This window comes from Salminus brasiliensis, chromosome 19, assembly GCF_030463535.1.
Source record: "Salminus brasiliensis chromosome 19, fSalBra1.hap2, whole genome shotgun sequence".
Classification (NCBI taxonomy): Eukaryota; Metazoa; Chordata; class Actinopteri; order Characiformes; family Bryconidae; genus Salminus; species Salminus brasiliensis.
Window position 1 is genome coordinate 27,355,233 of NC_132896.1, and position 26,863 is coordinate 27,382,095.

Below are 26,863 nucleotides of genomic sequence, written 5' to 3' on the forward strand. Positions count from 1 at the left end.
CCATTCAAATATAGTCATAGGAAACAGTGGCATGCTGCTGTAGAACTGAAAGCTTGATCAGTGTAAGGCAAGTAGTGATTGGTGGACTAAGAAAATAAGGCAGAGCACATCCAGGAACGATATAGAGCGCCATGATTTAGAATGTGCCACAATACAATAAAAAAAATTAGAAACCCAAATCAAATGTCTGGATCTTCAAGAAAAGAGCAGCGTTTGTAATTTTTAAGCTATCGATTGTCTTTCCACATATTCCTGGCAGGCCTAAAGCCCATCCATAACCCCCCTTAACGCTGGGCCTGGACCAATCTGACACATTTATTGAATAACATTTAAAAACGAGACAATGCTTCAAGAAAAAGAGGAGGAAGGAGAAAAAAAGCTGCCCCTGGCATCCAAACAAGAAGTCTGTGGACTGAAATATTGAATGAATTGTATTCAGTGGAAAGGCTCACTTTTGGGGCTTGACGTGGAATAATTCATGAAGTGCTGGGGGAAAATGGTTCCAGAAAAACCGAGAGGTCATTGTAGTCTTGTTTGTGCTTTGTCACTGTATTGTTAAGACCATAGATTATAACACTTGAATAATTTAGGAATGTTCAAATGATATCCATGATTTTTTAATTTATTTATTTAATAATTGGATATAAAACAAGTGTTTAATAGGAATGAATTGAATATGAATACATTATTGGGATGAATGGATACATTCTACACAGATACTACTAATATAAATACCAATAGGAAGCACAAATAGGTATATATATATGAACCCTTTGTATTTCTATAATTCCAGACTGACTGTAGTCCATCTTTTACCCTGTTCTTCAGTGGTCAAGATCCCACAGGACTGCCACAGAGCAGCAATTACTTGGGTGGTGGGTCATTCCCAGCATTGCAGTGACACTGGCATGGTGGCACTGGCGAGTTTGTTATGTCTGGTACGAGTGGATCAGACACAGCAGTGCTGCTGGAGTTTGTAAACACTGTGTCCACTTGCTGTCCACTCCATCATCAGACTCCTCTCCCTAGTTGGTCCACCTTGCAGATGTCAAGTCAGAGACCGAAGCTCATCTTTTGCTGCACAGTTTGTGTTGGCCATCCTCTAGTCCTTCATCGGTGGTTACATGATGCTGTAGGCTGGATGTTTGTGGTTAGGTGTTTAAGCACTCCAGCAGCAATGCTGTGTCTGATCCACTCATACCAGCACAACACACACTAACACGATACCACCATGTCAGTGCAGTCATTAAGTCAGTACCATTGAAGAACAGGGTGAAAGGAGGCTAACTAAGTGAGATCCAGTAGCCTAAACTAAACAAGACCTTACTGAGCCCCAAAATACTGATACCCATATTTCTGATGAAAAAAGTAGAACCTGACCTGAATACACAAAATAGTTCCTAAAATGGGCTTTCATTCACATATTTACTGACTGAGATGCGATTAAAGGTTGTTTCCTTTTAAAAACATACCTCCTATTACTTCCCAGCAGAGCTGCCACTTCATATAGTCCACACAGACCACATACTGTGCACAGGCGGCAGATCTCTGCTGGGGGTCTCCGCTGAATAAATGAATAAATAAATACATTTAAAATGTTGTCGCTGTTGTGCAAAATCCTCATATCTCCAAAATGTCAGCTTCACAGCAAAAGGAAAAAACCTTTTTGGCTTTCAGTGGAAGTCAGTGTAATACTCAGAGCCAATTTAGAGCATTCCTATTGGTCGATTCATCAGGACAGTGTGACACAATGTAAAGATCTACTGCCAGATTCATATTATGTAAGAAATTGAAAACATGGCAGAAGGTTTAATTATTGGCTAGATGTCCAGTTGCTTTGCCATCAGCAGCCGGAGTCGGAGAGAGCACAACCGGCACTCTCTCCCCTCAACAATCTTGAAGCGATGTAGGCCAGCACAGGTGTCTGTTGGCTGCTTTCCACCGAGCGTGTCGGCTACCTGGTGCTGTCTCATTGGCAGCAGTTTGAAAAGAGGCGGTAGCTGGCTTTACATTTATCGAAGGATACACGTACCCTCCTAGTGTCAGGAGTATTGCTAGGGCTAGGGGAACTACAAAGGGGTGGGTTCATTGGCAGTACCATTTTGGGAGAAATGGAAAAAATGAAATAAGTAAAAGACCAGATAAAGATTAAACAGAAACCTTTTTGGCTAATTTTGGCCACGCCTACTTCTGCTTCAACTCTGAATACAGATGTTTTGAGCCATAAACAGAAACAGATGACATATGTAATTACACCCCGATCATGTAAAGACATGGTTTGGTGGAAAATCTACATGCCGGACCCCAGATGCAATCAATCAACTAAGCTAAGTTTGATATCTGACCTGTGCTTGCTGAGTTTAGAATGGGAGATGCTAGGCTAATGCTGCTAGCAAACACTGAACTTACGCTGTCACCGATCTCATCTCCTTAAAAGCACTCATCAAGGTCATCTCTCATCCCACTCAAAATGCAGCTTGTTTCTCACAGATTAATTTCAGTGTTGTTTGGAACACAGTGCATGTGTTTGGACCATACACTGTGTACAAATGTTTATGGACACCCCTTCTAATAAATGCACTCAGCTATTTGAAGTTGCACCCATTGCTGACACGCATGCATACAGCTTAGTCTAGTCCCTGTAGAGAAGTATTGCCAATAGAAAAGGACGCCCTGGTGCAGATAGTAAACATGAACCTAATGCCAGGCGCGGGCCAGAGGGATATAAAGTCACTCGGTGTGGAGCAGTAGAGCTCTGGAACTCAGGAATGATGGTGGTGCTCCACCCAGTACTTTTGAAACTTCACAGCAGTTCTCTAGAATCTCGTAGAAAGCTTTCCTTGTATATCGTTCCCAGTAAAAACAATGTTGCTTCCAGGAGGAGCGCTATTTTCAGAGAGGATGAGTCACTCTCAGGTGATGTAATTAGAGCTGACTGTCTCATAGAGAATGCTGTGCTCACTGTGGTCACTGTATGTGTGCTGGGCTTTTTTGTGATTGCAGGCAAGATGTTTAAGTCGCTGGACCTGTCTCTTATAGTGGAGTTCATGCTGATGTTCTATAAGGACAAGCCCATCGACTGGCTGCTGGACCACATCATGTGGGTGAAGGTGTGCAACCCGGAGAAGGATGCGGTATGTTCTCTCAATCTCCCTCTCTCTCTCTCTCACTCTCTCTCTCTTACTCCCAGTCCCTGTCCACACTGAGTCACTCAATTATCCTCATGATCATTACGTGATCATTAGTCATTATTAAGCATAATGTTGTAATTACTTCAGTCTAGACTGATTTGTCACTGGAGTCACTCTCTATCTCTATCATCTCGCTCTCAGAGATAGTCCCCTTCCCTCTCTCTCAGCTTGAACCAGTGCTGTCTTTGGGAATGCACTACCCTCGCTGTCCACCAACCTTGTCCTTCTACTCAGTGACCACTTTATGGCCTCTGCCTACCTTATAAGTTACTATATGCAGTATCCAGTTGGACTGAAGCCAATCTGTAATGTATATATTTGTCAGACCCTCTTTACTCCATTCGTCACTGGTCAGTCTCTGACCACTGGAACAGACATTATTATCTTGACTAAATGTTATTTGGGTGATCATAGGTAGTTTTCATTGCATGTTTTTTTTATTCTCTGTATTACTCATTTTACCCCTTTTTTTACCCAATGTGGAAGCCTAATTATTCAATCCCCATTCATGTGAACCCCTTCCACTAGCAATGCCCCCAACACTAGGAAGGTCAAGACTACCAACAATACATTTGAAGTCAGCCCCCCCAATACAACAGCTAACAGAGGCTTGTGTTGACGAACATCACAGTAAGAGTCATGTAGGGAGGAATGACCATCACCCGTCCACTGGGAAAGCAAGGCCAGTTGTGCTCTCTCTCAGACTCTCTGATGTGTTTTTTTTTTTCAAATCTAGCAGAAAGCTTTCTTCCCTGGACAGTAGAGACAGTTACTCCAAGAAAAGCAGGATTAAGTCTTTTTTAACACTCTTGATTTCAGAGGAAACTATGAATGAGCAGGTGTCACAATACTTTTGTCCATATAGAACCATTAATAGCAACATAATGTAGTATTCATGTTGATGCTCCACTGACTGTAACAGGGAGAATAGCATCTCTGCCGTTGCTACTCCGAGCTCAGCGGGCCGATAACTGCACTATATGACTCTGGATGAGCTGCACGAGGCCTCCCATGAGAACTGCGTCATATTTGTGTAAAATCCTGTAATCCTACTCTACCGCCTCCCACATGCTTCTTTCACTCTGTGACGGTTCTGTACCTCTGAGCTTGTCCAGAAATGCCTGTGAAAAGTGGGTATCTACATTGGCGACTCAAAGTACAGGTTATGCTTCCCGACTGTAGGGGGAGCCCAGGAGCAAGAAAAAACAACTCTCCTTTTAGCTGCTTTTAAAAAGGGTTCTTTAAAAGAAACATGTAGGAGATATTACTATTTAAAGAACCGTGTAAACATTAAAACATTAAACATTAAACAACCACATTGACCATTTGTGACGGGCACAGATGGAATTTGGCATCCGTGTTTATCTTGCTTAAGGGCCCAACAGTGGCAGCTTGCCGAGGCCAGGTATTGAACCCGCAACAATAGCCTGGAGCTCTAACCGCTGATCCACCACAGCCCCACCTTCATGCAGTCAAATGCTTATTTGTGTATAGAACCAATGTGCCTTCAACTAAGAACCTTTAAAGAACCCTTTTTATGTAAGGATATTGCTCATTGAATTTGGCCAATAAGAAAGCACAGTGCGACAGCTAGCCCAGTGTTCCCAAGAGTGCCCAGTCACCACCTGCAGGTGTTTAGCATTCTTCTCCTAGCGTGTTGAGGTGCTTGTCAGCTCTGTGTAGCTGGGAATCTGACAAGTCGCAGGCTTCATGCTCATCAGAGAGGTGGACGAGAGATGTGATGTACTTATCAGTTGTAACATTTTGGAAGACAGCACCAGCAAATATGATATAAATATAAAACCCATTGGAATAAAAAAAGAATCTGTTTAGCAGAATGCAGCCCCTGAGCTCCTGTAGAGATCCTGAGTCGTTTGTGTGTGTGTGTGTGTTTGTGGTTTTGACAGAAACACTGCGACAGGCAGAAGGCGAACCTGCGGATCCGCTTCAAGCCTTCGCTCTTCCAGCATGTGGGAACACACTCCTCTCTCGCTGGAAAGATCCAGAAGCTCAAGGTGTGTTAGCATGGTGCACTTGTCACTTTAAGTCATTTAAACCTTCCTGCCTCCCGAGCTGATACGGTGTGTGCACGTCCACGTTGGCCACAGGCAATATCAGTGTGTAGATTTCCTGTGTGCTGTCGTGTTTTCAGTCACTATGTATAACATAGTCAAGTCTGCCTGTATTGTTGGATGCACTAGGATTTGTTCAGAGCTTATTCAGGACGCACTTACATTTACATTTAAGGCATTTAGCAGACACTCTTCTCCAGAGCGACTTATAGAAGTGCTTCAGTGTTTACACAGAAAATGGCCTGGCTAGTTTGTATAGACTAGAATACAAAAGATCCCTCTAAGCTTAGATATTACTAAATACTAAAGTCAGTATGGAGACCATAATACTCAGCACTACACTTTGCCCAAGCACTCGGACTCAGCTGCTCGGACACCCTGGGGAAGCTTGTTTTAACCACTTTGGGCAGAGCAGGACCAGGAGAGAAAAAAAGCCTGGATGCTCGTCTTCTGTGGATCTTAAAGTCAAGCCAAGCCGTGCCAAGAGCTTTTGGAATGGAACAGGTTTTGACCATCTCCATCAAGCACGGAGGGGGTGGTCCATTTTTTGGCTTTGTGGGCCAGTGTTAGCATTGTGAATCTGATGTGGGCAACGGATGCAGGAAGCCAGTGCAGAGAACACAGCAGAGGGGTTTTAGCTGGTTTCGTCCCGATATATACCACTTAGGGCCTTCATGAGTGACGGTGAAGGAAAAGTGCAGTAAGGAACTTTCCACGTCTTTTAAAGAGTCTGTGATGCACGTCACCATGGGCACTTATGAGTTAACAGGTTCTCAAAGGCATTCGCGAAAGCTTCAGCAAAGTGGCCCTGATGGGTGCTGGGCTGCTTTGGGAGACAAATAAGAAGACACTGATGTATTATTTGCTTACTGGATCCTCCTCTTGCCTGGCTGAGAGAATCACTGGAGTGGTCAGTGCCTGAGTGACCCTATGTAATATTGATTTCGCTTTCCTCTGCGGGCTGCCTGCTGATCAGAAGAATCTTAACCTGTGGGGTGAAGCTTACCGTATGCTGCCACCCCCAACCCTCCTGCCTCCACCTCTCTCATCCTCTCTCTATCTGTCTTTCTATTCTTATTGACCCTCTTTCTCATCTCTGCTTCTGCATTTACCACCTCTGTCTTTCACGTCCAATATCTTTGTTTTCCTCCTGCCCTCCACTTCTGTCTTATCCACAAAACATGACCACTCTCTTTTTTTTATCTCACTCTCGCTCAGTTCTTTATTTTACTTTTATTTTACTTGATTTCAGAAGAAACAGTGAATGAGCAGGTGTCCCAATACTTCTGGCCATATAGTGCAGAGTGGGACCAGTGTTTAAATGTGTCTCTTTCTCTCTTTCTGTCTCTCTCTGTCTCTGTAGGATAAGGACTTTGGGAAGCAGACTCTCCATAAAGGCCACGCTAACCCGTTAGCAGAGGTCACCACCAGTCTGAAGACTTACCAGCACTTCACCCTGGAGAAGGCCTACCTGGGGGAAGATTTTTTCTGGGCGTTCACGCCGGTGGCTGGAGACTTCATACGCATCCGCTTCTTCACCCCTGTCCGCATAGAGAGGTACACACTGTGACACTACACCCAGTAGCAACAGTGCCTGAAGTGAAGTAAAATGGGGTATTTGTACGCTGAGGTGTGATCCAGTCATTTCAAGGAGCTCCACTATCTCTTTAGGCAAACAGCCCAAAGCATTGAGAAGAGGTTCAAGAGGGTAGGTCAAATGAATACAGAAGATAAGATGTAACAGTTCCCAGATACTTTGAAGAGGGATCTGGAAGCTCCTAGCTTCACCACCTAGTGTACTACTAGGCCTCGCTTGGGTTCAGAATCTAGAGGACATCTACTGAAGGACATGCCCTTTCCTCTGCATAGGGATCTCAGAAACCTGTTCTGAATAATAGTCTAAAAATGTCATTAAGTCTACCACTGTGGGCCACAGGTCACATATGGGGCCCAGTAACCCCTTTGATGTTCACTGTGAGGATTTCCTAACACATGTAAAGCCCACACAGAGAACTGTCCAACCAGAATCTCCCACCGCTCTTCAACTGGGTTTAGATCTGGTAACTGTGAAGGTCCTAACTTCTAATTTACATCACTTTCATTCTCATCAAACCACTCAGTGACCCCTCGTGCCCTGTGCGTGGCCGTATTGGCGCCCTAGAAGAGGTCATTCCCATTAGGATATACATGTTTCATCATAGGATAAAGGTGATCAATCAGAGCAGCAATGTTATTGATTTGCAGTGACCTTTACTTCTAAAGGGACAAGTGGTCTCAAACCATGACAGCAAGCATCCATTTAAAAAGCAGTGCATTGTGCTGCTGTTCAGGTGGACAGAAAGCTTCCTCATAGTGTATTTATAGCTCGCAGTAACATTTTTAGTGAGTGAATGCAGCATTCACAAGAACCTGCCTTGAAAATGCCGTTATGTCCATACAGTGAATGCAGTTTCCAGTTCCATCATACCTGTCACCCAAAAACCTTGTATCTCAAAGACGGCATCTTTACAGAAGAAGGAAAAACTTGGGTCCCAATCCGATTCAGTGGCTTGGGGTTGGTTTCTTGCTCCAGGACTCCCCCTACAGTCCAGAAGTGGATTTCACGCTTTGAATCACTACCATTAAAGGACACCTGTGACCTTGCGTGCACACCTTAAGCGATTAAATCGCTCAGCGTCTACCAGCACACAGACAGCTGAGTTGCGTCGGCAGAAGGGGTGCGGTGTGCACGCATGGCTACACGTGCATTTTACAAGCTGAGAGATACGGAACCGTCACTATAAGGGAAAGAAGTGTGTGGGCTGAGGCGGTAGAGTAATATTACAGGGGTTTACACACACTGACTCGGGTTGCACAGCGTTACATAGTTTCCTGACTGCTTCACCAGGCAAGTTACAAACTGCAGTTACTGCACGTGCTGAGCCCGGAGTAGCAACGCTAGCAGTGCTACTCTCCCTATTACAGTCAGTGGTGCATCAACATGATTTTAATGCCCCTGTCTACGTATTTTCAGTGGTGTTGCACCAATACAGTTATGGTATCAGTGGTTCCAATACCATGAAGCATACTGACACCATACTTTGTTTTCATACATAGAACATTTTTTGCAGACTTTGTTATGAAATCAAACATTTAAACAACCATTAAGCCACTAAAAGTCAGCAATAATAAGTTATTATCATTAAACACAGATTTAATTGAATTTTACATTTACAGTAAAAATGTTTTTTCCATGTTGTTGTTTTTTTGAGGTTGAGTTTCAGCAGCTTGTTTAAAGTTTAGTACTTTATTCGTGTACCTGAATGTGAAATTGCTGCAGAAGCACTTTTTGTTTCTACACTGGCTGTTTTTAGCTTAGCCAGATTATGCTTCCCTACTTGCACGTTTTTCTGCACTGTGGCCATTGAAATTTTTTCATGACTCTGAAAATGTGCAAATATGCAGTTCCTCAACTAGTAAATGCTGTTCTTTCAAGCTTATTAAGTCTTATTTGGGATAAGATATTAAAATTACAACCTATAAAAAGTGGAACACTATAAATATCAGGATTTATAGCCGTCTATTGAGTATTTCAGTCAGAGATGGTATCAGTATACTTGAAAATCTGTTATCGCTGTCAGAACGGAAAAAGTGGTATCGGTGCATCCCTAATTTTCAGCATTCTCTTCTGACTCTGAACTGGCAGAGAACAAAAGGACGTCAGACCTGAGTCAGCAATATGTTTATTTCAGCTTTCAGCCTTTTTGCAAAGCTTCAAACACTGCGACGATCAGCTGTAACTCCAGCAGATCACCAGTCACACCAGCCACGCGCTTGCTTGCTGAAACTCTATATGCTACCTCTGTGCTCGACATACACTCCTGTGATGTCTTTCCCTTACCGTTCACCAAGAACAGCTTGGAAATGCCCTGTTTTGTCAGCCGTGCTTCTGAAAGCATTTTTTGATGGCACGAGAGGCACCAACACAATTTTAGGCAGGTGGTTTTAATGTTATGGCTAATGGGTGTATGTCCTACAGCACTGAGCGAATCTGCAGAGAGTTAAAACCGTAGCAGTGTCCATCTCGAAGCCTTAACTGTCTGAGCTGAGCCGTTCCTGGACAGTTTAGAAATGTAGAGTATTCTGTCCATCTCCCGTTCAGATATGCTATACACACACATACACACACACACACTCAAGCACTAAACACCCCCTCTCTCTCTAGCTATTGTACTCTGACTCACTCATACAAGCCCGCTGCATGCTTGACCCATTGCTCAGCCTCATTTGAGCAGAGCCTACAGCATTAGGTTGTACTCTATGCTCCATTTAGAAGCGAGCGATGCACGCATACCTTTTTGAGCCTAATGGAAAGTTTAGATACATTTCAGGCCTAATGGAGGAGTAATTGAAGCTAGTGAGAGTAGAAACATCTGTCGATCACTCCACCGGGCGTTCTGAGAGTGGGTGCAGGAGTCTGGCTCTCAGTGCGATTATAGGAAAGTGATATTCCAGCTGCGGAGAGAAAGTCTAGGTACTCACTAAGCGTTGCCATAGGGGTTAGAGAGAGGAGAGATGGATATCTGAGTCAGGTGACTATGAGAGATACCTACTGTATCTGAGTCCTGGGTACCATATTTCTAAAGGGCAGTGTGATACCTATCACCTTACAGGGGTTCTGATTCAGTAAATTGTGAATGTATATATTGCGATATATTGCGATTCTGTAACCCTCAGAACAATCTCAGCTCTCTCTGACCCTAACCCTGAATATTGGAGTCTGATATTAGAATTCTTCATATGTCTTGTGAAAACATCCCTTTACTCATGTGGATGAGTTTTTTCTCATTGGTCAGTTTTTGGCGAAAACATAGATGGACACACAACGAGAGGCAGACGACTAGTTTCTAACTGCCCACTGGTCAGTTTAACACAAAACCATTAGACAGAGACACATATCCACCAGTTACAGATGAGAGACAGATTACGGACACATGAATCCACCAGTTAGACACAACAAGAGGCAGGCGACTACTTACTACTGTTTTTACTGTTTTACTGTTTAATACTGTTTTTTTTCTCATTGGTCAGTGTCACACAAATCCAGCAGTTACAGATGAGAGGCAGATGATGTTTTGTGGAGTCTTATTTCTCAAAAAAGCGGATTGCGATACTTCGATATATCGACCTTGTGTTACACACAATAAATGCATGTTTTTTGGGACTTTCAAAGTGGCCTCTTTTTGCAGTGGTTGCAGTTTATACTGTGTGGATTAAGGCCTGAATGACACTGTATGTTATATATATATTTATATGTATATATACCAGGATAGACATTAACGGACACAACCTCGCAGCATGGTGTCATCCGGTCTATGACCTTTCAGTCCCGGCTGTGTGTAGTGTTTTGGGAGAAGCTTATAGACGGGATGGTTGCACCAGGTCTGTGACTTTTCAGTCCAGGCTGCGTGTAGGAGCTTGGTGATATTGCACCATAGGTAGACTCTATGCCATGCAGAACCGCCAATCAGATCACTACAAATGAAATTACAGCGCGTCCTCTGGTGAAACACCTCTACAGCTTCAGCAGTGCGACTTCTTATGTGTGACGTCTGTATTTTCTAACCACACTGTTTTTCTTCCTTGTTTTGTGTGTCTGTGTGTGTGTGTGTGTGTGGCACAGGTATTTCTTCCGCAGTGGGAACATCGAGCACCCCGGAGACAAGCTCTTCAACACTACAGTGGAGGTGCTGCCATTTGATGTGAGTGTATATGTGTGTGTTTATGTGCTCTTTCACAAACAGGAAACTCCACAGCACTCACACACACACACCTGCAGTACAAATGGCCTCAGGGCAACCACGGCCTGCTTCAGGGAGCTTCTCCGAACTCCAGGCTTTGCAGCCCTTGCTCTAATCTGTAAAGCCCCCTGGCACAACACGTGAGCCATGTTTTTCGGTGTGGGCAGGTTAACCCTGTAAGGCCGTGGCCGATGACTGGACAATGTGTGACATCAAAAAAGATGGAAGCACATATGATCCCTGTTCATTTTGAAAAGATCACATTTTTGTGTCCACACAAGATGGTTGCTAGGTGGTTTCTGTGGTTTCCCAGGTGGATGCAGTGGTGTTGGCAAGTAGTTGCTAGGTGGCTGCTATGGTTTTGCCACATGGTTGCTGTGTTATCCCACAGGGTTGATATGTTGTCTCAGGTGATTGTGAAGTTGCTGCGGTACCTCATGTGGTGGGTTGGGTGTTCTGGTGTATTTGTATGTGATACAGGAACCTTTGCACTCCATTCATTCCTATGGGATAAAAATGCTGCCTTTCTACCTGTAGACCTCCAGGGGTTAAAGAAAGGAACCGAAGTGAATCAGTCCCCTTTCAGGTATCGCCGACTAGGGTGGTGGGTGAGGGGGAGCTAATATTAGCCCACAGTGTGATGTTAGCTCCGTGTTAGCACAGTGTTCGCACCCCCCTGAACAGTGTGAGTCATATGGAAGAGCAGTGCGTTCCCCAAGGCGAAGAGCCACAGGCTGCAGTCACAGCAGAGATATCAACACCGAACAGCCTGTCCACAACAGGCCCTGTCCACCCACTCTACCCCTCCAGCCCACCGGCCTGAGCTCAGACACAGGAGAGGAGAGGAAACCAGAGGCTGCAGATAAAGACATTTCTCCTGTTTTATGAAGTGCTGAAATCATCCTGTGGTTCAGTGGTCAGGGGGCTGACTTGCTCTGTGTGTGTGTGTGTGAGTGTGTGTGTGTGTGTGTCTGGTTTTGGAAGATATTTTATCGCAGCAGGGAGGAAGAAGAGAATCGGTCGTCGTGGTGATTTAAGATTATGGTCGGAAGCGAACGCTTCCCAGCAAGATTAATAGCAGGATTTTCAAGGAACACGCACTGTGCTTACATCTAATGTCTCTCTCTCTCTCTCTCGCTCTCACTATATCTCCTCTTTCATTCACTTCCTCTCTCTCACTCTCTCTCTCTCTACCCCTCTCCTTCTTTCTTACTTCTACTAACTCTCACTCACTGTCTCCTCCTTCATTCTCCCTCTCCTCTCTCTCCCACTCTTTCTCTCAATCTCTCTCTCTTTCTCTCTCTCCCTCTCTCTCTCTCCCTCTCTTTCTCTAAGTCTCTCTCTCTCCTCTCTCTCCCTCTCTTTCTCCAAGTCTCTCTCTCCTCTTCCCCCTCTTTCTCACAACATCTCTTTCTCCCCATCTCTCTCTGTCTTTCTCCTCTCTCTCTCTTCCCATCTCTCTCTATCTCCCCCCTCTCTCTTTCCCTCACTTCCTCTCTATCTCTCCCCTCTCTTTCTCCCAGTGTCTCTCTCCCCCCTCTCTCTCTATCTCTCCCCCTTTTCCTCCCAGTCTCTCTCTTCCCTCCCCTTCTTTCTCCCAGTATGTCTCTCCTCTCTCTACCCCCTCTTTCTTTTAATCTCTCTCTCTCTCTCTCCCCTTTCTCTCTCACAGTCTCTGTCTATCTCTCCCTTTTCTTTCTCCCCACTCTTATTATTCCCCCCTATTTCTCACAGTCTCTCTCTATCTCTCTCGCTTCCCGTCTCTCTGTATCTCCCCCCTCTCTCTTTCCCCCACTTCCACTCAATCTCTCCCCACTCTCTCTCTCTTCCAGTCCCCCTCTCTCTCTCTCTCTCTCTCCCCATCTCTCTCTGTCTTTCCCCTCTTTCTCTCTCCCAGTCTCTCTCCCCATCTCTCTCTGTCTTTCCCCTCTTTCTCTCTCCCAGTCTCTCTCCCCATCTCTCTCTGTCTTTCCCCTCTTTCTCTCTCCCAGTCTCTCTCTATCTCTCTCTCCCTCTCCCCATCTCTCTCTGTCTCCCCCCCCCCTCTCTCTCTCTCTCTCTCTCTCTCTCTCTCTCTCTCCCAGTCTCTCTCTATCTCTCCCCTCTCTTTCTCCCAGTCCCTCTCTGTCTCTCCCCTCTCTCTCTCTCTTTCTCCCAGTTCCTCTCTATCTCCCCCCTCTCTCTCTATCTCCCCCCCCCTCTCTCTCCCCATCTCTCGCTATCTCCCCCCTCTCTCTTTCCCCCATTTCCTCTCAATCTCTCCCCACTCTCTCTCTATCTCCCCCCTCTTTCCCCCAGCCTGTACTCGACGCTGCTGGAGGTCTCTATACAAGCCTTGAACTGAAGAACTGCACAGCGGATTTGCAGTGGAGGGTTGAGGGCTGTGGCCACTAGCAGACATAGCGCATATCGATCCCACTATAGGCAGGAGAAGTCTCTTTTGCAGCAGTGACGAGACTGTAGAGCAGCTGTTTTATGATGTGCCAGGCTCTCCGGGATGTTAGCTCTGCTGAAATAATGGTGTGCTGTGGTGTCGTTATGTGTCAGGCCCAAAATATGCTGCTGCTTACAAGGAAACACTCTGACTACTGAATTTCTTGATAGGCCAACGTAAACATGCTGTCTGGCCTTCACTGAGGAATAGAGTACAGGAGAGCCGGGCAGTGGACCCTGAACAGCGGATAGGGTGGAACATGCTTTTTTAAGATGGCGTATAATCTGCAGGCTTTTTATTAAGTATGGGGGCAGAGTGGTGTCCTCTCTCTGCCCCTCTCTGTCTTCCTGTCTCTCACCCCCCCCCCTTCTCTCCTTCTAGCCTGTCTTCTTTTTTCCACTCTTTTTATCTGCTGTTCTTCATCTCCTTCTCCCTCCCTCGGTCCCTTCACCCCTCCCTCCACTCCCTGGAGAGACGTTTAGATTTAGTGGAATTTTGCTGGAAAGCTTAAATTAGCAGGGCGTGTTCTGTAGGGACGTGCAAATGTTTAGTGTGTGTGTGTGTGTGTGTGTGTGTGTGTGTGTGTGTGTGTAATGATGTTCTGTAAAGTGGAGTGAGGAATAAAAGTCAGGGGGGTTGTGTTTCTTGTGGCTGTGTTTATCCAGTAGCAGACAGTTTTGTAGAATGGAGACACCTCACCGGCCATCAGCACAGCAAGGGGTCCTGGGGTTGTCTGAGGAGACAAGACACACACATACACACACACACTTATAATCACGCAGGTCAGCAGCTTAAAGCAGACGTGGAAGTGCACGCAAACGTCCACCTTGCTGCTGTCTCTGGGTGGCGTTTAGCCTTTGGCTGCAGATTTGTTTGCTGAAGGTCAGGCAGACGGGAGGGGGTGGGGTGGGGGGGGTTATTTCCTGCCCTGAAGGGAAGTACCGGAATCAGATAAGTCCAAATGATAACAACATTGCAGATTTTAGCTATGACCCCTAGTGTAGAGGGCTCTGAGAGCTGTTTATATTGTAGGTCAGTGAGCTGTAATCTGAGGGGCAGTGTTTGTCAGTAGTGCTGGTGGGGTAGTAAAGCAGCTGGGCCCTGTGTTTGCTGTGAGGACACTCCAGAGCGGGTCACACATCTCAGGAAAACAGCCTCAAGACAATTCTTCTGTTGTCACAGGAAAAATCACGTGTGTTATGATGTGGGAATAATAGAAGTAACTAAAGATCTTGCTCAAACCTATATTAATAAATAAGCTATAATGGAAAAATGGACTAGAGAAATTATATGTCATTCCATATAATGGCCCCTTTTGAGGCTTCTGTATATATCGAAACAAAGGGACTACAAAAAATGACCCAAAAAAGTAGACTGGTGTCTCTAAAATAGCAACTTTACAGCAGAAGAAAAAAAACTCCTTAACTTTCAGTGGAAGTCAGTGTAACAATACTATTTCCCAAATAATTCTGGAGCATTTCTATACATCCATTCACCGTGAAACCATGTCTGAACATAAAGGACAGCTTCCAGATTCCAATTCTCTCAAAAAGTAAAAATTGAGATACATGTTTTTTGCGTGATAACTTTCAGGGCTACTGTGATCATTTTTTATAAAAACAATTAATAAAACGCAATAACGCAAATAAACAAATAATTACCATTACAACTACTTTTAGGCTCCAAGAGCTAATTATTTTTACAACATAAATAAATCTAATATTGATTTTGATTTTTAATCTAAAAAAAAAAAAAGGAAATAAACAAACAAATAAGTAATTATCATTCAGGACTACTTTTGACTTTTGATATCAATAAAAAATATTTTTAAAAAGTCAATTTTTAATCTTAAAATGAATAAATAAACAAAAAATAGCACTCAAGATTATTTTGCACTCTTAGAGATAATTGAATATATGAATATATCTTGCATTTTAAATCTTTAAATAAGTAAATAAACAAACAAATAGCATTCAAGACTACTTCTGAGCTTTTAGAGCTAATTATTATTTAGCACATAAAATAAAAAAAAATACAATATTGAGTTTTAAATCCTAAAATGAGTAAATAAACAAACAAATTATTTCCACAATTATAACAAAACCATTATCATTCAGGACTACTTTTGACTTTTGATATCAATAAAAAAAATCAATCAAAATCAATTTCTATTCTTAAAATAAGTAAACAAATATTTAGCACTCAGGATTATTTTGCACTTTTAAAGATAATCATAAAAATATATATTGAAGTTTAAATCTTGAAATAAGTAAATAAACAAATACATAGCATTCAAGACTACTTCTGAGCTTTTAGAGCTAATTATCTTTTAGCACATAAAAAATACAAAAAATATTGAAATATTGAATTTGTATTCTTAAAGTTAGAAAATAAACTAAAACATCATTAGCATTCAAGACTATGTTTGAGCTCTTAGGGCTAATTATGTTTACCACATAAGATATCAAAAATCTAATCAAATCTTGGATTTTGAATGGAAAATAGTGCTGAATCTGAACGTATGTGGATCATTACAGCGTTAGTATTACTGCTACTACTGTTGTCCTGCTGGTGGACAGAACATTGTACAGCCCACCACATTCTGCATGTGCTGTGTTTTCACCTCTGCCATCTTGTAGGCGGAATTGCAGTGTTCAGAATAGAACTACACTGTTCAAGGACAGTTTTCTACCTCAGGGTATCAGACCTCTAAATTGTAGGAAGTGGTCGTGTTTTGAATGCTTGCTTTATGCATGTTGACTCTCTTTTTAAGGGAAAACTGAGGTGTCAGCCCAGGTCAGCCCTACTGCACCTGATGAGAATGCAATTCATCTCTCATAAAACATGTATATGAATTTAGAGGAATATCAGATTCATCTAAATTTACTGTGTGAGAGTGTGATCTAAAGTGATCTATGTGATTTGAGGCTCTCTGAAGACCAGACTCCTGCATAGTTTTGGACTAAACCAGAGAGATTTTACTTTCCTGAAGGAGTGATTTGCATTGCTAGACGGCAGAGGGTGTAAAAACGTTGTGGAGTGGATCATTTGTGTGTTCGGGATTATAGTCATTTAACCCCTTTTTTCTCTTTCTCAGAATATTCAGTCAGAAAAAGAGGCCTTGAAGGAGGAAAGGGAGAGGACGCCGAAGTACCAGCGCACAGAGGACGGCTTCATTAGAATAGGTGAGAAAGCGCTTCCATATAGGAGATGGCATCTGGTATCAGACCGAAATCAGTAGAAAATGGTTCTTCACAGAGGGTTCTCCAAGGGTTCTTTAGTTAAGGCAATGGCAACTTACAGAAGCTTTTGTGTGCCTAAATTCTTCTTAAATGATTTTTGGCCTAGTTAAATTGCTCTCTATGCTGTGACACATAGGACACTTACTCGCGCATAGAAAACTCTACATGTTAGGGCTGTATTGATACTATAGGATACTACATGAGTTTTTTTCAGACTCATTAAACATTGTATAACAAATTCAGTGATTTTGTGAGTAAATAATAAAATAAGTGTCTCTAAAAAAAAAAAAAAAAAAAAAAAAAAAGATTATTGATATTAGTGAACTTGGTACTTCTCTTTTCCACTGGGTTTCACTCTTTAGTGGCTCTACTGTTTTTAACAAACTGAAGACAAGCTTAGTCCATTCTGTACTGGAGTGCTTTTGGCATCACAGTCCCAAATACAATACATTTATTTAGTATTTCTTTTTTTTTTTTTTTTTTTGAGCCTATTTTCAAATTGGGTTAGCCAATTAGTTCTCATAAGTACTCCCCCCTATCACATATGTTGCCCCCGATACTGGGAGGGTGAGGACTGAAGCATGCCTGCTCTGACACATGCACAGCCAGCCAGCACCGCTTTGAACCGCTGCTGATGCAAGATCACCGGGCAACCAACATGCTCGGTACACAGCTCTGATGCATGAGCTAGCAGATGCCCATGCCAGCCAGTATCACACTGAGGTGATGTGGAGAGAGAGAGAGAGAGAGAGAGAGAGAGAGAGAGAGAGAGAGAGATAAAGCAAGGCCAGCAACAGTGGCCAAGTTGAGATCTAGAAGACCAAGAATACTTTCCAAAAGAACTGCTCATAGTATTGCTAGAAAGGCAAAGACCTTCAGGGCGATTCTGCACACTCTGGAGTCACGGTGCACCTTTCTACTGTGTAGCAACACCTGGACGAGTCATCAGTAGAAAAGCTATCCTGCATCCTCACCACAAAGCTCAGTATCAGACGTTTTCAAAAGAACATCTAAACAAGTCTTGTGAGCAGTGATGACAAGGGGACGGCTTCTACTGCAGGGTAATGATTCTGAACACTCCTCAAAATTCACAATAGACCTCAAGCTAAAGGGTTTTGCCATTGCCCTCACCATCGGTAAATAGATCTCATAAGAACTGTGTATGAAAGATAGCCCATGAACTCTCACAGAACCAGAAGGTCTAGGAAAAATAGGGAAATTACCCAAACAAGAACTGAAAGACTTTTAGTTGCTACAAAAAAGTGTTTACAAGCTGTGATACTTGCCAAAAGTGGTGTTATTAGGTTTTACTGACAATGCAGGGTGCCCAAACATTTGCTTCAGGCCCTTTTTCTGTAAAAAAAAAAAAAAGCTGTAAAAGATGGATGTAAAAAGTAATCTCCCTTAAAATATTGAAGGAATGGCTTGTCTTTATACCTTATATATCTTTCGCTCACTTAACTGTTTACAGCAACAGTAATGACCAGGGTTCGACCAGGGCTGCCCAAACCTTTGCATGCCACTGTTATTGTCATTTATTTGGATCCCAGCCGCTATTTGGATTCTAGCCGATGCCTCGGTCAGTACTTTGGAAAGATGGCGGAATTCACTGAGGGAGCCGAATGATTGCTTTCAGCCTTCTGGTGCCATTTTGGTGCTAGATGAGTGACTATTACACTGGCAATCAAAAAGAATTGCTCAGATATGTCATACGCTGCTGTTTGACCCATTGAGAACTGATAGAACTACACAGGAAAGATGTGGAGGAAAAAGAATCCAGTGCCGCTGGTCTATGGACCTCATTGAAGAATATGTGGGAAATATTTTCCTTTATGTCATTATAAATAAACTTCCTGAACGTATGACAGCAGTGTGGGGTCAGGGTTAGAACAGGACAATAAAACATGCTGACAAAGACCCACAGATATTTCTGTAGGTGTAACAGTACTGTAGCATTGGGTTGGGTTAGCTTGTTAATTTGGCTAGTGCATTGGCTCAGGGTTAATATGGCTTGAGGTTAACATATTAGCTCAGAGCTAATGCCTTAGCTCGTGATTATATTAGCTTGAGGGTAACGTCTTAGCTCATGACAAATGTGGTGGCTTGGGGTCAACATGGCTAAAGCGTTACCTCAAGATTATCACTTTCGGCTAATGTATCAGCTTATGCTGAATGCTTTAGCTTGGGGTTATCATTTAAGCTTCCCAGTAAGCATATGGTCATTGAATCAGTTTTAAAATGAAACTATATGTCATTTCAGTGGTTGTAGCTAACATATGCTGTGTTCCAATTAGCTCAGAACTTTTTGGTCCCAGGTTAGCATTGTTAGTTGATATCAGTTGAAAACAACACAATTTAAGTTTTTTTGCACACCCAAACATAGTGAAAACATGTCCACCGGCAGAAGTACTGACAGTACTGAATGTAAGACTGTATGGCAGATTTTCGTGGGACACAAATTGTCATATGTCATATCACCACTTTTATTACTGTTAAAGAGGGTGCGGCCATCTTGGATTTTGAACTTGGGATTGGTGAGGCTCTCCCGACTTTGACGATGTTCCAGTTGAAATTTCCAACTTGGAACTCAGAAAATCCAACATCCCAGTTCCAATGGAACACAGCATGAGCTCATACCTAGTGCTTTAGCTTAGAGACACCATATTAGCTTGTGACTTAGATATAAGCTCATGGCCAGCATGTTAGCTAGGGACAGATTTGTGTACTGTGTGTAAAGTTATACTCTAATCAACTGGAAACATTATCATAATTTTCAGTATTAAATCTATCAAAAAGGTATTTTATTAGGATACCACTGTATTGTATTGAAGTGTTTTATGTATTTTGGGGATACAAAATGTGTTTGCATCCTTTTTGGTGTAAATTGGTACAGTCATTACAAATTAACAGATGAACCACAACAAAAACATCATTTTTACTGGGAATTTACAATGGAAAAATAGCTCTGCATTTACTAAAGTTTTGGGGCACCTGCTCACTCATTGCTTCTTCCGAAATCAAAAGTTAAAAAGAGTTTATCCTGTATTTATTGGAGTAACTGTCTCTACTGTCCAGGGAAAAAATGCTTTCTACTAGATTTTGGAGAAGCATTGCTGCGAGGATTTGATTGCATTCAGCGGCAAGTGCGTTAGTGAGGTTAGGATGTTCACCATCCATCATTCTAGAGAACACAGTTCTTCCACTGCTCCACAGCTCAATGCTGGGTCCTTTATACCTTTCTAGCCCATGTCTGGCATTAGGCATGGTGACAGTAGGTTCAGGTTTATCTGCTCCAGAGAGTCATTTATTGATGATAAACGCTTGTGTGTGTGTGTGTGTGTGTGTGTGTGTGTGTGTGTGTGTGTATATATATATGTTACAAGCTTTAACCTCGGACCCATCTTGTTATGAAGCATATAATCCATGCAAATGTTTGTGACCGTTGCTGTGGACTGTGGCCAGTGTTTCACTGCTTTATGAATCATTAATGTAAACCAGTGGTCTCCAACCTCCCCACAGACTTTGGATTCAACCCTTGTTCCACTTCACCTGATCCAGCTAATAATTGCCTTCAGAAGTCCTCGATTGGCTGGACACCCCCCCCCCCCCCCCCCCAAGGGGTGGAGGCCAGTTATTTAAAAAGAGTTAGTCGGCTGCAGGACCAATGCCTTATTACTAAAGTCAATTTAGCCGCTATAAGCGCACACGTTTGTATGCAGTCTTGTGCCTCCGTATACGGCTGCACGTGTTCACATTCATATGTCACATCTAAAACTCTGAGTGTGAGTGTGTGTGTAGCATATGCCAGGCTTTAGCCTTTAAATTAAGAGACTTCTCCCGACATCATAAATTACAATAGGCACTCAATTTCATTCATAAATTTGTCTCAGGGTCAGGATCAATATTGCGCTGGCAATGGCTCATTTTTTCGACAGAATCAATTAATATGAGGATCTATGGGCCAGCGGTGTCTGGCACAGTCTCCTATTCACCCGTCCTCATCAGAAATGCAATAGCTCTGAATCCAGTGCGACCGCAGGCCTGCCCATTTACTACAAACACACAGCATTAAACCTCACAGTTTATCGAACTGCATGTCGTCACTGTCACTCAGAATCCTCGTATCTGCAAAATCACAACTTTATAGGCGAGGGTAAAAGAACTGCTTAACTTTCGATTGAGGAAGTCCATGTAAAACTATTTAATTCCCAAATTTCGAAGCTTTCTATTGGTCCATTCATCATGAAATTCGGACACAATGAAAAGAGCAGCTGCCAGATTCACATTACATAAAAAATTGAAAATCGACAAAAACAGAGATGCGAGATTTCTGTGTGACAGCAATGATGTGCTGTAGTTATTAGTTTTTCTTATTGTTTACACGGTGAGTAGAAAGACATTAGTTAGACAAAGAAATCAAGAACAGCATATAAACAACAGCAGGCCTCTCTTGCCCCAGCTTAGGTCAGTGTTCATGACTCTTACACCTACTTTATGAAATAATGGGCGTGTCCAAATTGCATGCTAATTACTGATGCTAATAGTTTTTGAGTATGAACTATGTAGTATAGATAGTGACAACATTGAATAGTCAGTCAGTTTTTGAGTGTGGTTACAATGGACACCCCATAAATCCCATAATCCCATAATGCAGTGCAAAACTGAAAGGGTAAAGCTACTCATGCCTAGATCAATTATTAGAAAAATGGCGGATAACGATGCAAGTGCAGCTGCATCGCTTCCTGTTAGTAGAAAATAAGTTATGTTAATATTTAGTGTACTTAATATACGTTAATATATAGCGCACTATTAAGATTAGTATAAAGTCTATACCCTATAATGTGTAGTATGCAATTGGGACGCAGCCAATTCTGTAATTCAGTGTCTTGTACCTGCTATAAAACAACCCAGAAAAATGCCCTCATTGTCAGATAAGCACTTAAAAAAAAACAGCACTTGTTGGACTTCAAACTGATATTTGATGACAGATATGGTGAAGAGCAGAACAGTTAGGTGAGTCAGGGCTACTACAACAGCATTTTACTGCATGTGTTACCCTTCAAATGCAGTGAAATGCTACATGTCTTTGTAATGCTTATTCATTCATTTGTTTATGCTCATGAACCGTATTAGCATTGGCCCACAATTCCTTTATCAGTACATCCCTAGAAATGCATCTTCTTCAGTCCTGTTGGGAAGCATTCCAGGTTTCTCCTCAGAAAGCTGCTTAAGAGACTGGCAGGGGTGTGTAAAGCTGCATGAAAGGAAGTGGGAGTTAGTTTGAAGAACCTAGGTTTGATGTGCCCACTTTTGGTTAGCCTTTGCATATTTCCATATGGGATATTTCAGAATTCTGAAGTATTCACTGTTATTCTCAAAGAATATAGGTCTAAACGAATCTAAACGAGGTCTAAAAAAACCCCTACTTTTTGTAGATGTGTCCAAACATTTGACTGAAACAGTACGTAAAAATAGTGCGAACCCTGGGGTCGCAAATCAAATCCCAAGCCATGGAGCTTTGCCATCAGTGGCCGGAGTCTGAGAGAGCACGATTGGTGGGTAGATTGGTCTTCTGGCCTCATCAAGTCTTTCACTTTTTTCAACATGTGATCATTCATGTTTTCTATCTTCTCTGTAGGAAAATTCCAAAATGGGATCGCTGAGGGGGAGGTGGACCCCTCGTTTGGGCCACTGGAGGCCATGCGACTCTCGGTGACGACCGACTCTCCTGTGTGGGTCATTCTCAGCGAGGTAGGCTTGACTACTGTGTAACAGGCTTTATGTGGGCCCTCAGAGAAGCCCTATAGCTTGTGTTTCTATGTACATTAATATGTTCTTTTTGTCTATGATTCAAAAGTTTGTAATCATTTGTCTTATTAAGTCTCTGATTATAACTTATTGAGTGTAGATTAACAGCTACATTAAAAACTAGGATCACAGGATATTTTAGTAAATTCTGACATGATAAACAGTGTAATTTTCACTCTATGTCCAAATGTTTGTGGACACCCCTTCTAATGAATGCATTCGGCTACATTAAGTTGCACCCATTGTTGGCAAAGATGTGCAAATGCACACACACAGGTTGTCTAGTCCCTGTAGAGAAGTTCTGCCAATAGAATAGGACTCTATTAAACATAAACCTGTAGACATCATGCCTAATGCCAAGTGTGGGCTAGAAGGCCATAAAGCCCCCCCAGCATTGAGCTGTGGAGCAACCAAACTATTTCCAGTACTTTTGGGATGAGTTAGGGATGAGGTGGCGTGGTGATCATCCAGTCATCCGACATCCTGACCTCACTCATGCTCTTGTCTCTGAATGCACTCAAATCCTCACAGCAGTTCCTTCTTTCCTGACCAGTAGTTACTCCCACAAGTTACAGTTACTCCAACAAAAGCAGCATAAACTCTTTAATACCCTTGATTTGGAAGAAACAATGAATGAGCAGGTGTCCCAATATTTTTGTCCACATTATGTTTCTTTTTAGAAACATTTTCTTTCTCATCTTTCTCGGAGTATGATCAGCACTTCAAATATATTGATTTTTTTGAGATTTTCTATTAATAGAATTTTGTTTTTATTAGAACGTATTAGAAAGTTAGAAAGATCAATGGAAAATGTGTTCTTTAAAAATTAAGAATTTTAGGTTTTAATATGACACATAGTTCGCAGGGATTTTTTCACCTGGAAATTGTATATCAGAAAACTACAATATCACAAGTACGACTGTTTTCTCCATTTGTTTGGGAATAAGGTTATATTTTATTATATATAAAATAGTTATATTTACAGCAGGTTTTCTGTGCTGGTCCTGGTTCTGATCTTGCAACTTCTCTCTGGGCCCAGTTTCCCCAAAGATATATAATATATTATTATTACCCCCCCTCTCTCTCTGTGTCTCTCTCTCTGTCTCTCTCTCTGTCTCTGTGTTGCGTAGATCTTCATCAAGAAAGCAGAGTGAAGGGTGCCTACCTGAATACCTCACCAATATGTCGGTCGGGCCTTGCGGTGCAGGACGGGGTCTTTTCGGCGCCTCCACCTCAGCATCGGCTATGAGTTTCTAAAGCTTGGTCCAAGAGTGCCGCCTGCTGGCGCCTCGCTGACATTGCAGGGTAAACGTAGAGAAGGGCCAGCTGTAATCCGGAATAGTCGAGCGGAGAAGGGATGAGAATGTGATGGACAGACTTGAGGCGGTCCTTTGTAATTTATGTGTACATACGCTCCTGGTTCAGTGACTCTAATTACACTGGTATATTGTCAGCGGGCTCTCTCTCTCTCTCTCTCTCTCTCTCTCTGTCTCTCTCTGGATGGTCTCTCTGGATTGACGGTGGCAAATTTTCTGACATTCAACAATGCTGCTTTTTTTTCTTTTTTGGGGGGGGGGGGGGGGGGTGTTGGAGGGACTTTTTCATTTTCTTATTAGAGATTTTGATTTTGCCATTATCATTTAGTGGGCGATTGATTTAGGGTGAAGGGTTCAAAACGAATCATACGTAGTTTCTATGATGTGTTACGAATACACACAGATATGATGCTAATAAATGTGCGTCTGTACATGCAGACAGTGGCCGAGAGCCCACAATCAAACAGCAATCAAAGGAAGATTGTAGCTATAAAATATTAATATAATTTTTTAATTGCATTTGAAATTGTAGAAAAGTGAACAGCTCCCTGACATGAGCAGAGACGAGCGGATCTTCATTCAGACCATATTCTGTGGGAAGGGGGACTGTTTTGCTTGCTTTCTCCCTCTCGCTCTCTCTGCTATCAGTTTGCTTTTGGGTAACGTAGCGATAGCAGGACGTGGTGATTTGCCGGCAGATTGGGTTAGAAACGGTAGTGTAAACAGATCCGGGCTCCGGGATCGAATTAGGCGGGCCGAACAGGCATCCGACCAGAAACACATAACTAAGTTACGTCTACTCTATGCAGTTTGGGCTGAGACTGGGCTGTCGCTAATCGTTAGCCTACATGCACCCCTTGAAGGCTTCCAAGCTTTACAGGCTTGATAGTTGTAACCAGCCTTTCCAGTCATTTTCAGTTAGAGATTATGTTCCTCATGCCTTAAAGTGATACTTCTTTCAGGTTGTATTCAATTCACACCACATGACAGCTACTGTACTCTAGTTCACTCTCTTTTACCACTTCTCAATAGACTATGGCCTAAAATGACACACGAGACCCTGTTTCAGGGTGCAACAAAAGCTTGGAAAGAACCCTGGCTTGGTGGAGGTCATCGTGCGGAGCTCTACAGTCTTAATGGATGCTGAAGGTAGCTCCTGTATGGCAGGACAGTAATCTAAGGAGACTGACTCCTTTATTGAAATGCATTCAGAAAAAGCACCACTGGGTTCGGTGCTGAAGCAAGTAGTGGCACAGTGTCTTAAGGGGTCAGGGAACTGGCCAGCTACAACGGTGCTGGAAGATCTCAGGGTCAGAGAAGCTTTTCCTTGCGTTCCACAAAGCAGGATTTTTTACTTAGCCAGAGTTCTCCATAGTTTTTCAAATCAATCTCCATCTGCTGCCTCCGTAGTATGTGCATTATTACCGTATAGGGTCTATATAATAATAGAGCCTTCTTCAGTTTCATGTAATATTGGGCCCTCCAGGTCTGAGCAGGACTTCTCTATGAGGAAAAAACTGGCAAACCAAAGGGTTCCAAACTTCATTCGTTTTCATACCCTTTTGGACATCAGTCAAATCGTGTCGTTTGTGCGCTGCGATACAACTGACTTGTGTGCTTGCTTACTCATATGTGCAGAGTACCGGTTCATTTCCAAATAGGGGTGGTCCCAATATTCTGATAGGACTGTGTGTGGAATTTTGGAGCATTTCTGTTGGTCCATTCATTTCCCATAGACAGATCTAGCTTGAGCCTAATGACCACATTCGTTCCTAATATGGTCATGATGCCAACTACAAAATGTTGACACGACTTCAGGCCTATTTTTCTGTTCTTAGAACAGAGTAGAAAACCTGTTGACTTCTGACCTGTTAACATGCTTTTAGAACAGAGGCCAGAGGGGGAGGTGCTTCAACATCTACCCATTAGCTTCTATTATACATATGTTTTAAGTAAATGGGTTAGAAATTTTTGATTGAACACACTTTATCATTATTTTAAGCCCTTTCAGTCACGCTTGTCTGTAAGGAATATCTCCAGTTCACCCCTACCATTCTTAAGTTACTCAGGTTTATTGAGAAATCCTGCCTTGTGAACACTTCCTGCCTAATCCTTCCGAGTGGTCTGTGAACATCTACACTGAACCCTGTCTGAATGGACAGTTAAGAGGTCAGAACGTGAGTCAGGATCTGTCTTTTCAGTTTTGTCTTTACAAGAGCTTCGACTCTCACGTTAAAAAACAAATCATTCTTTTGTTTTCTTCGTCTGCTCAGAGTTCTGCCTGTTATTTAATGAAGGAAGCCACAGTCGCGGAATCCCGAGTCAGAACAGCCGCATGTTCGTCTGCGCAATATCCATTTGAAAGCGGCTGCAAACATTTGCTCACTCTCAGCAGGGCTCGTGCCAAAAGAGTTGGTGGTCAGACATTGCTTTTGCCACAGAGGTGGCCGACAGGTGCCTGGGAGCTGAAGAGATTACCGCTAGCCAAACAACTTATACTGAATACCCCCCCCCCCCCCCCCCCGTCCTCCTCCTCTTCCTCCTTATCCAACCAACCTGACAAACATCTTTCCTCCCACCCTCTTGTAAGATTGTAAAATGCACTGGAATGCATTGCTATTGTGTTGTATTTTGTAACATTTAGATAAACTATATTTAATGATGTTCTCTTCTATTCAATCTGTGAATTGTAATAAAGCCAAAATTGAAAGATCTTGAGAATGTGGTCTTTTTAATACTGTCACAGGTTGAACATGTGAAATGTGAAGTAATGGTGATGGTGTTTAGGAAAGTATTGTTTGGTCTCATTTGGTGTTATTTAATGTTGGGTAAATGGGAAGACCAAGAAACATTTCAAATTTAGTCATGGTCAGAAATGGTCAGTATGGGGAGCTCATTCTTGCCAGGCAGATGTGTGGCAGTATGTCAAACTTTGACTTAGTGTCTTAAAATAACTTATTAACTCAAAGTTTTGACTTAAGTGTCTTGTAATAATGATGTACTTTTTTTTTTTTACAGTT

General features: G+C 42.7%; 1 protein-coding gene across 1 annotated transcript in view; it reads left to right on the forward strand.

Annotated features, from left to right (window-relative positions):
- The window catches only part of mgat4b (alpha-1,3-mannosyl-glycoprotein 4-beta-N-acetylglucosaminyltransferase B), a 185,317-nt gene extending 158,753 nt beyond the window's left edge, over positions 1-26,564 (forward strand). Inside the window, exons 9-15 of the mRNA XM_072663727.1 lie at positions 3,004-3,134; positions 5,099-5,206; positions 6,627-6,820; positions 10,926-11,004; positions 16,575-16,662; positions 22,358-22,470; positions 23,658-26,564. Coding sequence (XP_072519828.1) covers positions 3,004-3,134; positions 5,099-5,206; positions 6,627-6,820; positions 10,926-11,004; positions 16,575-16,662; positions 22,358-22,470; positions 23,658-23,681 — 737 coding nt within the window. The 3' untranslated portion in view covers positions 23,682-26,564. The remainder of the gene's footprint in view (positions 1-3,003; positions 3,135-5,098; positions 5,207-6,626; positions 6,821-10,925; positions 11,005-16,574; positions 16,663-22,357; positions 22,471-23,657) is intronic.
- Positions 26,565-26,863: the final 299 nt, after the last annotated feature.